At 43.8% G+C, this 11,707-nt stretch overlaps 1 protein-coding gene across 1 annotated transcript; it reads left to right on the forward strand.

The window, feature by feature from the left end:
- Window positions 1-1,612: 1,612 nt before the first annotated feature.
- On the forward strand, window positions 1,613-8,135 carry LOC138200611 (profilin-2-like). The gene is made up of 3 exons (XM_069153443.1): window positions 1,613-1,976; window positions 5,077-5,269; window positions 7,978-8,135. The coding sequence occupies exons 1-3, from the start codon at window positions 1,848-1,850 to the stop codon at window positions 8,073-8,075; spliced, it is 420 nt and encodes a 139-aa protein (XP_069009544.1). The 5' UTR covers window positions 1,613-1,847; the 3' UTR covers window positions 8,076-8,135.
- Window positions 8,136-11,707: the final 3,572 nt, after the last annotated feature.

Here is an 11,707-nt window from a genome sequence, read left to right on the forward strand (position 1 = left end):
AAGAGACACGAACTTCTGTTAATTTTATACTCAGTACACAGATATGAGAGGAGAACAGGCAGAAAAAACAGACAGATCACAGGAGTCATGTTACCACCTTATTAATCGTTGCCATGGAACAAAAACACAAACACAAATACATAGTGCACCAGAGACGGGTGTGGTTTGATACTGTCCCATAAACGTCACAGGTTGGATTCACTAGCTGACATCATCAACAGGTACGTGTCTTGTTGAGGTACCCTCGAGCGCATTACTGTACTTCCGGAGGTTGAATCCTCTCATCACTGACTGTTGTGATCATCATTGTTAAAGCTGGCGGCAATGTTAATACCGCAATCTTAACTCGTAAATCACTGGGCTGTTGAGACTCGTGTTCAACCCACTCTTACTGCAAGTAGACCACACACTTTGTGATGATATAAAGTCAACATGGTAATGCTTGTTTTAGTCATTTATTTTTAATATTATTTAATAGATAAAGGTTTCATTGTTTTATGTTTTTATCATGTGTTTCATGTCTCAGTGTAGTTGCTGTATGTGACGTTGTTCTTTTTTATATAAACTCACCAAGAAAATGATAACAAAGCATTGTTTTGAATTAGGCTAGCCAATACAAGTCTCACACTTCCACATATATTTTCAGAAAAGCATAATTTCCCCCTCTAAGAGGCCCTGTCCCCATATATGCAAACCCAACAATTATTCACAAACATATACATATATAACTTGTCATTGAGTATATGTGGAGTTTATATTACACTAAAGTATCCCAAGTTGAAATGGTGTGAGTCACAGAAATATATATACAAAATAAAGTGCAAAACACCCCTGCTGTGTATTCAAGGGGACATTATGGAGTATTAACTATGCTTCAAATATAAACATCCACACAAATATGGAAAAACAGATTTGAAGTCAAACACAATACTATAGCCTGCTGTAGATGGCTGCCTCAGATAGTCATACACATTAATAATTTTCTTTAATGATTATAAGATACTGGTCTCAGCTCTGTCATGCCCAACGTGTAAACTTACTCTACAGCAGGATCTCTCCCATCATCCAAAGATATTTCGTACTGGGGATCCAAAATTACCTCTCTGTGTTTTAATCTGTGATACCTTGTGATCCAGTGATTGTGTCCATAAAGAATGTGATTGATATGGAGAACTATATAAAACTGCATTATGATATGAAGATGTTGTTACAGGCCAATGATTTAGTGTTTAACTAAAGAAGTGGCAGCTGTGACTTAAGTGATCAAAAAAAAAGTTTCATTAATGATCTTAAAATTCTATTCAAAACTATTTGACATTACTTTATAATAAAAAATAAATTGCACCAGTTTGCCTTTGCAATTAAATCTGAAATCCGCATGAACATGAAACAATAACTCTACAAATTCAAAGCTATGCAAATGCACTTTTTGGCTGCTTTAAGACCCACAAAATTCGCAGAAAATATCAAGACTAGACACCATCCTAGGCGGTCTGGGGAAAACAAAATAGTCCGTCTTGGTTATTGCCGTTGTGATCAACCTTGATATTCCTCCGCCGCGGAGTATATTATGCAATGTAGCGGCGAGACGAACAACGACCCAGGCGGAGTGATTTAGTGAAGACTACACCCAAGCGCCTGTCCGATCGCAGCGGCTTCTCTTCGTTGCCGAGACCAGAAGAAAGCCGGGACGTGACGGAGCCGGGGGGGTTTTGCTTGCTGGAGGCCCGTTAAACCACCGATAAATACAGCTTCCTCGCAGCTTCTTCGTCGTTTTGAAAAGACGATTCTGACCCAACTCGACCCAGCGTGCTTTTTTTTCCAGTTTAGAAACTAATTACACAAACATGTCCTGGCAAAGCTACGTGGACAACCTGATGGCTGATGGCAGCTGCCAGGACTCGGCCATTGTTGGGTACACGGACGCCAAATACGTCTGGGCATCGTATACCAACGGTACCTTTGGCAATATAACGGTTAGTAATCTCCACATTGCCTTCGTCTGCGGTTGCGGTTTTTTTTTTTTTCTTTTTTTTTTTTTTTGCATGCCCGCGCTTGCCTCCATACGAGTCGGGCCTTGTTGAATGGGGATAAGCGAGCGGTGTGGTACACATGGTATCCGGTCAGCGCACCGCAAGATGGACCGGCTCGGAGTGCATTGTTGCTTTTCAGCCCGTCGTCAAAGCATTTATCGCTTTTCTTCTTTTTTTATTTTTTTATTTATTTATTTATTTTTTTTAAATCGATCCCACTCGGCAAACTGCTTTCAATTGATTGTCTTTAAAAAAAAAAAAAAAAAAAAATTATTATTATTATTTTTTTTTTTTTTAAGAAACGACCGACACGACAGTCGGGAGTTCACCCGAGCTAAGAGCCGAGCGGTGCCGCGAACTCGAGCTAAAGGAGGAGAGGAGGGAGGAGGAGGAGGAGTGGGGGGGGGGGGGGCTAACTTAGCAAGCCAGCTAGCGGGGGCGCATCGAGCCGCGTTTTGTCAGCGATAACCGGACAGTTGAGATGAGAAAAGTCGGATAAGGCGCGACGGACTTCCAGACTTTACTCTAAACGCGGCGGTGGTTCATTTTTTTTTTTTTTTTATATATATCAACAAAGCGCGTCTAGACCGAAGGAATGTTAACGTTGATTAGCGGTTAGCTCGGATCGGGCCGGTCATCCCCCCCCCCCCCCTTCCCCTTCCTCCTCCCCCCCTCCATTGGAAATTCATTGCGAGCTTCACGCTAAAAGCGCAGAGTTAGCGCTGCTTGTACGCGCTGCTCCCGCTGGTCTCCATCGTCCTTCCCCCCCCCCTCCTCCTCCTCCTCCTCCCTCCTTTACTCCGCTTCTGTGAATCACGCTGCCGCTGCCGCCCCAAGATGGCGGACACACTCCCAGTTTCTTATTCATTTTCGTTCATGGAAGCTGAATGAAGGCGTCGGTGAACGCGTGTGGCGGCGGAGGGGCCCCGCGTTGCACATTGTACGCGTAAAAACAAAGAAAAGAAAAGATATAAAAGAAAAGCTTCGTGGCTCTTAATCGATTGCTGCGCTTATGTACATCTAACTTACTAAATAGTCGCCTATGGCGTTTTCCGCGAGCCTCCATTTTGTGTTAAATTAATTATTGGGTAATATTTTAAATATTTGCGTGAAAGTGGGGCCCGGCGTGAGTCATAATGTGAATGAGGGGGGAAATAAGTCAAAGTTGGGTTTGATGAGCGTTAAGGACGTGATAATAAGCACCGGGGAGAGACGCGGTGAGCTGAGGGTTACTTTGGGAGTGTCCACGGGGCTGAGGCTGGGTAACGTTGTCCTTTTCTCTTTGAAGACGGACCGTGTAATAATAAATGGACATTTATTTTTTTTTTAAGCGTTGTTTTTCATGGAAGAAGTCTGCTCACCGGCAGCCGGTCCGGTTTTTGGTTTAAACCCGGTGGTTGTTTTTTTGTTTGTTTTGTTTGTTTTAGATTTGGTGAACGACATTCAAGTTGACACGAGAGACGTGAAACTGAAGGGCGACTTTTCACGTATGTGTGTGTGTGGAGATTAAAAATAAAAAAAAATGGAGGAAGAGGAGGGGAAGAAAAAAATTAATAATAATAATAAAAAGGACTCTCGGTGTAATTAATTAGCTGACCGGGGCCTGGGCATGCTGCTAGCCGCCGTGCTAACGTTATCCGAGCCAGCAGAAATCCTTTTGAGTGTCTCGTTTTTCGTCCTGAAGGGTGTGTGTGTGTGTGTGTGTGTGTGTGTGTGTGTGTGTGTGTGTGTGCCTGCCTGCCATGACTGTGCAGTTCTGGAGTTGAGGGCGCCGCCTTTTGTTCTGCAGATTGGGTCCAAGTAAACCGGTTTCGATAAACACCGTTGTTTATTGATGGCGTTAAAAGTGTGCATTTAAAAAAAAAAATATATATATATATATATTTTTTTTTTTTTTTTTTTTTTGTGTACGTGCTCAAGAGGACACTGCAGCAATAGAGGTGAACTAATCAGCAGTATTCACACATTGGATGAGGTTTCTCAACACCGCGTTGTTGGCCTCTGAGATTTCAGGACTTGCCACGGGAGGTATAATGGAGGCAGCTGCGTCTTAAAACGAGTCCGGTGTGCACTTTGATCTGTCCAGGCCTCCGTAGTCTTTATCTGTACCCGAGCACAGCCGTCTGTAATGAGCTGAACGTTTAAAAAAAACCAACAACAACAAAAAAAAACAACAAAAGCAACCGATTATTTAACGTTTGCCATGTTGGGTCAGATTCCCAGTCTTTATGATTTGGCTTTGCAAGACTTACTAATTTCTAAGGTTTCAAATTGTACGTCTTAACTTGAAGGGACAACTTAAACTAAGCAAATGAGAAAAGCACATTTGTAGTATTGTCAGAGCTCTTGCAGCCATATTTCTTAACAGTCGGCGTACTTGGCACCCGGCCACCTGCCGATCCTGTTGAGGTCGTCTTCCGAGGTAGATTTCGTTTATTAAAGAAATGAAGCTCGGAGGTCTTTCGTATGCTTTGGTTCTGTCAAACCAAATTGGTTCGGGCGAAGGCATTTTGTCTTAAGGTTTTTAATTGGAGCTCAGAGTTGGTTATACGGCTGCCTACATTTTGAACGTCTCCTCTAGCTGCTGTACGACTAAGTGTCGTAAACTGGTGCCACATTGGTTTTTACTCTGAGATAGAAATTCTGCCGAGGTGTATAGATCAAGGAAAATCCTAAAACACTATGAAATGAGATTTTTTTTTTTTTTTTTTTTAAAGGGAGAGAGAGACTGCAGTCATGAGTAAAAAAATAAATAAATCTGTAAACTAAGAAAATCTGCACCCTGAAGCCATCCACAGTTAAACCCACATGGCTCATGTCCTCAATTTAAAAAGTCTTGAGCGTTAAAAAAATAGGGAGAAAAAAAAAAAAAACGACGTCTTAAAAACTTTTGCGCTGCATAACCATGTAATGTATCTTGAAGCCACACTGGTGGGCTGCTGGCAACTTTTTGTTTTTTGAAGTCTCTCTACCTGAATGTTTTGATACTCCACACAGATGAGTAGACGTCACTGACTTGTCGCTTTTGTGCTTTTTCTCCCAGCTCGATGAAATCAACGTGTTGATAGGAGCGGACCGGGAGGCGTTCTTCACCAGCGGACTGACCTTAGGCAAGAAGAAGTGCTCCGTAATCAGAGACAGCCTCCTGCTTGAAAGCGACTGGACAATGGACATCCGGACAAAGAGTCAAGGAGGAGAGCCAACATACAACATTTCTGTAGGCAAAGCAGGCAAAGGTGAGCATAACATTCACTGTGGTTGTTCTCGGCAGCGTGTATATTTTAGTGGCGACACAGTAGCCTGCTTTGAGATATATATATATATATATATATATATATGTGTGTGTATATATATATATAATGTATATAGTACCTCTAGTTGAGCTATTTTAGTGACTTTTGTGTTGTGAGTGCATGCGAGATGGATGTTGAATGCACCTTTCCTCAATATATATATATATATATATATATATATATATATATATATAATGACAGACGGGTATAAAATGTCAGTGTCGGCCGATTATGATAGTGAGCAAGTTTATATCGGGTATAAGGGCAGAAATAAACATTCAAGTTGTTTTGGCGCCATCTCGTACCGAGAGGTTTATGAGACCAGGGTAGACGGGATTTTACCTTAACTTTTGGCACGGGTCAGTCATAGTTGCCGTTTTAATTTCTGTGATATTTATATTTTGTATGCAAGGAAGACTTAACATCTGCTGATGAACAAATTCTAGCGTAAAAGGTACGAGTCGCGTCGGCTCCCTCCCTTTTAGCACAATGAATCTGTTGTACCGGGAGATTTTTGGCTTTAGTTTACCGTCGGTTAATTCTGATCTTTCATTTTTAACATGTCCCTTTTCCTAATTATTCAGATTTTCACACGACTGCCGCTTATTACAAGATTCACGATTTTAAAATTCACGCATGTATTGGATTATCCTCTGTGTAGATGGTATTGCGTAATCACAGTAGATGAAAGTTCGATCTATATTAGGGTGCAGCTCAGTCTTAAACTTCAGCATCACTGTTGGTCAGTTAAATTGAAGATGTATCTGTTGGCTTTCATTTGCTGCAGGCTCTTAAACTCCCACCAACAAAGCTGGCACTGGATTTTGTGCATGGTTGAAATGTTTTAAAGGCCACAGCCCCCCTTGGATCACTTGCCGAAAAGCATCTTTTTAAACAAAGTGTGCGTGTGTAGACGATGTGTTGAAATTTAAAGTAATATGTATTCCACGTACTTAAAATTTAATGCGCGAGTGCTGAAGTCTTCCCAAAAAAAATTGAAGTCCCGGCAGCCTATAAATGTTCAAAATAGTGTTTCCAAAAGGCCAGAAGCCTGACAATGATATGACTGCAAAATGGTTGCCAGCCCCGCACACCCATCTCGACGATCTCCTTTGGCATCAGATCAGATACCATATTAGAAATTGACGTTCTGTCCCTCGGTGGGACGGGCCTGAGAGTTGTGCCAGTTTAATGTTGCCTGTATGGGCCCCGATGCCCCGTCCTCCTCCCCCCCCCCCCCCCCCCCCCCCCCCCCCGCTCCGCCCAGCGAGCTACTAAAGCGCACAGGTGAGAACGTATCTGGGCGAACCGGTTCCTGTCTCAACACAACCGGGGGCTCCCGACTCTCGGGCCGGGCTCTTCTAAACTTCCTGAACTTGCATGCATCTCTTCTCCTTCCCGGTTAACACACACACACACACCCCCCCCCCCCTCCTCCACCCCCCTCCCCCGCCTTCAAACTGCGACTCACACGCTTCCACTCTGTCCCGGTGACCAACGTATTCAGGGTTTTACGTGTATTGAGGAGAGGTACTCCCGAGCATGCTGCTTGCACGTGCGCTGCGTCGGTGCTGGTTGTCAGTCAGAAGCTTCATTTTCTTATTTTTTTTTTTTTTTTCCCGCCGCCGGCAACGGTGCACGTCGACGGATTAAAACGAAGGCCCGGCTCCTCGGCTGAGCGTGCAGCGGGAATACAAATGAACTCCGGGGCCACGCACGCACGTCTAGTCCGCTCCACAACCGGCAGTCACCCAGACCGAACCGAACCGACCTCCCATTTGAGGCGTAAATTGCGACTAAAGCATATCGACGTGGTATTTCGGGCCAAAAGCACATTTGTGAGGCGGGTAACGTTTCTGGTCGCCGCCGGTGCTTTCAGAAAAGTGTCACGAAGATCAAGATCAGTAGTCTGGTTTTGATCCACACAAAAAAAAAAAAAAAACTATTTTTTTTTTTTTTTTTTCTTCTCCTTAAAGACATTAAATCTATTTTCTGGCGCAAAGTGTCTCATTTGATAAAGGAATAAAACGTTCATACAGCTTGTCCTGACGGCCTTCCGTCCAAATTTAAACGCTTCATGGCAAGTTTTTAGAGTAACGGGGGGGGTTGCATTATTATATATATATTTTTTTTTAGCTGTTTAAACACGGCGTCTTTAAAGACCTGTATGTGGATGAGCTGCGCCTTTTTTTTTTTTAAAAAAATTGTTGTTGTTGCTTTAGCTCAGCTTGGAGCAGCTCGTCTCCGAAGCGCTCCTTCGTTTTTTGTTTGTTTGTTTTGTTTTTTTCGGTCGCCGCGAGTGGTTGAGCAGACTTGACGGAGCAGCTTTGCATGTATCCTTTACATCCGTTCTCCTGTTGCACTCTGCTCTTTCTGTCTTCCTAATTGTAACGTGCCATGTCTCGTTTCACCGCCAGCCGCAGCACTGATAAGGAAGTGAATGTTTAAACCCTCGGGCACCGCTCCGCTCTCCGTGCCGTTGTCCTCCTGGCGTAGCCGTCCCGTCCCGTCCCGTCTCGTCCTGCTGCTGCTGCTGCTGCTGCCGCCGCTTTCGGCTCCGTGTGCTCCGTCTCGTCTCGTCTCACCTTTTTGTGTGTGATCGCCGCACCTTCTCTAAATGTCCCTTCTCTCTCTGTCTCTTTTTCTTTCAGTCTTGGTCTTGGTAATGGGCAAAGAAGGGGTCCATGGAGGCGGATTGAATAAGAAGGCATACTCGATGGCAAAATACTTGAGGGATTCAGGGTTTTAGTTTTAGTTTTGACGTAGCTTATGTGGTGTAGTTGAGGTGGGGGGGGGGGGGGGAGGAGGAGGGGGGAGAACCCCCGACCCCCCCACACCCACCCCCCCCCCAAAAAAAAAAAAAAACGAAAAGGAAAACGAAACCAAAAAAAAAAAAAAAAAACATAAAACTCGGAAGAAAAAAAAAAACATACAAAAAAAAAATAAAAAAAAAATGTTACTGTCAAGCCCATGTTCCCCCTTCCCCCCCCCTCCCCTCCAAACAGCCCCATTTAAACAGGATCCCAGGAGCGTATCTAACGCGGCGCAGGGTTCAGACTCTGCTCCCAACAATGTAGCCCCCCCCCCCCCCCCCTGTATTTAGCAGAGGTGGCAATAAGTGTGTTTCTTTTCCAGCCCTGCTGTCATCATGCCTGTTCATTTATTGTTTTTTTTGTTTGTTTTTTCCTTTTGTGTACTCCAGCATTGGTTTTAGTCATGGGGAAGGAAGGGTATCCATGGAGGGCAGCTCAACAAGAAAGCATTTCAGTTGGCCGAGTACCTGAGGAAGGCCGGGATACTAAAGCAGCCTGTACCCAGCTATCTAGCAGCTCACCCTTACCACCCCTGTTGCTTTTCACACTACAAGTCCTAGTTGGTAGTTCAAATTTTTTTTTCTTTCTTTCTTTCTTTCTTTCTTTCTTTCTTTCTTTCTTTCTCTGCCTTCTCTCCCCCCCCCTCCATTTGTTATCCCTCTTTTCGTTGTCATACTCCCCTAACCCGTCGTCCCTCGACGCACTCGCGCTATGTACTCTTAAACCCCCCCCCCCATCCCCTTCCCCCTTTTTTAAGCACTCGAAGTTGATCCATAGCAAAGATGAGCATGTTGCTAACAGGATGTCACGACAAATCTGTACTTAACGAAGACCAGCAAAAGAAAAAAAGAAAAAAGAAATCCCCCAAAAAAACGATTCTGGCAGAACACTCGGACAATGAAAGCTGCAGCGTCAATTTGAAGTCGATATTCTATTTCTTTTGTTCGTCACGGTGCCCGTCACTTAATCCCTCCCAAACCTGACCGTGACACCCCCCCACCACCCCCCACCCCCCACCCCCCCCCCCACCCCGAGCAGCCGACGCTGTAGAGCCCTTCAGCTGTAACGGAGCTCGTCACGTCTTCCCTCTTTTTTAAATTTTTATTTTTTTTATTTTTTTATTATTATTTCCTCCGTGTCCCGGAGGGGGGGGGACCGTGTGCGTTTCTCGGCCTGCCGGTCGTTTCCCTCCCACTGTCACCACTACACCCCCACCCCACCCCCCTCTCTCTCTCTCTCTCTCACACACACACACACTTGCCAAATTGTTCAGTTCCTCCCCGTTTCCCCATCCCGTTTGCTTAATTAGGCGACACTACAAACCTCACAGGAGACCCTTCATCACCCCTACTCACCCCTCCAGATTCACCGCTCTGTCCCGAATACACTTTGTAAAAGGAGGTGGGGGGGGGGGGGGGGGGAGGGGGGCGTGCGCGGATCGGATCGGCTCCGCTATCATGACCTGGCTTCCCAAGCGTTGCCGTCGTCCAGGTTCTGGTAGCCTCTCCTCCCGGCATCACAACCTCCCCGACTACACGACAACAACCCCTGGACATTCCACAGTAACAATGGCTCAGGCACTTAATACTGTTTTGTTTGCCAGCTCCTGTAATATATATATTTTTTTTTTTTTTTTTGAAAGGCTGCCATTTTTTTTTTGGACAGTAGCTATCCCAGCATATACCCACCTGGAGTGTGTTCCAGTTTGAAGGTTGTTTTTTTTTTTGTTTTTTTTTTTATAGGACCAAGTGAAGTCGAAGCTCGAGTGTTTATACAATCGCTCCAAGTCATGTGAACAATGACCGCTAACTTCTTTTTCTGATGAAGGAAACACTAACAAGTCAGTCATACTATGGTTACAAATATAAAGCTACAGGAGAGGTAAGGGTGGGGAGTATCTGAAGGAAGAGGGGGGGGGGGGAAACAAAAATGCTCGTCGGGTTTTTTTTTTTTTTTTTTTTTTTTTGGTTTGTTGTTTTTCCCTTCTTTACTATTTAGAAGAACAAACGACTGCATTTGTACAACCCCATGCTGTGTTGACAACTACAAAACTGTGGAATAAATTTGCCTTTTACTCTTTAGGTCAGCCGAGCTCTGGGGTATCACACGGTCTGTCCACGCTCAGTACTGCTTACTGTAACGTCCAACCGAAACGAACCAAACATTTAAAAGTAGAAATGACACTCAATGGGAGATGGGATTAGTTGGAATGAAGACGCTCATGGTTTTCTTGTCGAAACTTGACTGCAGAACCTGTGTATTCCTGTGCCATAACGTAGAGAGATCTGTTGCTGTTGTAAAACTGATTTTACCCACTGTCCACTAAGAAGTCATTTCATTGGCACTTTTCTCTTTCTCTTGTTGTTTTTTTTTTTTTTTTTTTTTTTTTTTGCTTCTGCTCCACTGTTTAGGCTTTGTGGGATATGTGTACTCCATATATAAAAAAAAAAAAAAAAAAAAACTTTAAAAAAAAACGACAAAAAAAAGAAAAAATCTGTTTCAAAGTCCCGTTTGCTGATTTGTTCATTTCTTTTCCTCACCACTTTTATTTTTTCTTACATCTGGGATACAGTCTCTTTAATGCATCTGATTTCATATGCATAAAACCAAGAAATGCCATAAATTGATTTATCACCTTGTTTACAGACAGATCAAATAAATTTATTCCAACCAGATAAGTGTCTACTGTGCTATTGTTTTTGATAATGTTTTATATATATATATTTTTTTTTTTTGCCAACTGCTGGTTGAGAAGCTCGATGTCGCTCTTGCTCGTTAATTAAACCTAAATAAGAACACGGCACAAAATGGCTAACCCCGGCTCTCCGTAAAAGGCAAACCCAGAAGGTCTCCTGATGTTGTGGGTTTAAATCTTCAAAATTTAAGAGGATTTCTCCCGGCGGGAGTCGCGGGACAGTTTTCCAGCCCCCTCGGTAATCAAGACTGTTGGTAACGTAGACCGGTCGGGAGCTTCATCCGCACAGCTTTCCCACAGCCTGCTTTTTTTTTTTTTTTTAAGAGTTTAGTGATGGATTTTATTTACAGCAGGGACCATGTACAAAATGCACAAATCTAAAAGAAGGGAAGAAAAAAAAAAACTGCTTCGTACCAGATTTGGCTCGTTTCCATTCCGGGTCGGTTTTTCGTCGCCGTCCCGGAGCTTCCTCTCACCGGCGTCACGATCATCAGCAGGCGGGAGTTTGGATAGTTCTAGAAACGTTTTAGTTTATTTGTGGCCTCCGGACGCATCGAGGTGGATTTACTGTCGCAAAACATAAGGCTGCAGATGGGGAGTTTTAAAACTCAACTTTTAAACCGTCGGTTTAACCTCAAGTTGGATCAGAAAAAAAAAAAAAAAAAAAATCTGAATTTGAAGATCGCGTCTCCACGCCGATGAAGACGCGAAGCTCCGGAACGGCTACCGGATGGACCGAGGTGATGGGGACTCGACTATTTGGGATGTTTTTTTTTTTTGTTTTTTTGTTTTTTTTTACAGACCTGAAATTAAAAGGAGGGCGGGAGCGGTTGGAGTGAATCACTTTGACGGTGAAACGTTTTCCTCGACTCT

This window comes from Embiotoca jacksoni, unplaced genomic scaffold (assembly GCF_022577435.1).
Source record: "Embiotoca jacksoni isolate LCO1_2020_lvr unplaced genomic scaffold, fEmbJac1.0.p SCAF_19, whole genome shotgun sequence".
In the NCBI taxonomy this organism is placed as follows: Eukaryota; Metazoa; Chordata; class Actinopteri; family Embiotocidae; genus Embiotoca; species Embiotoca jacksoni.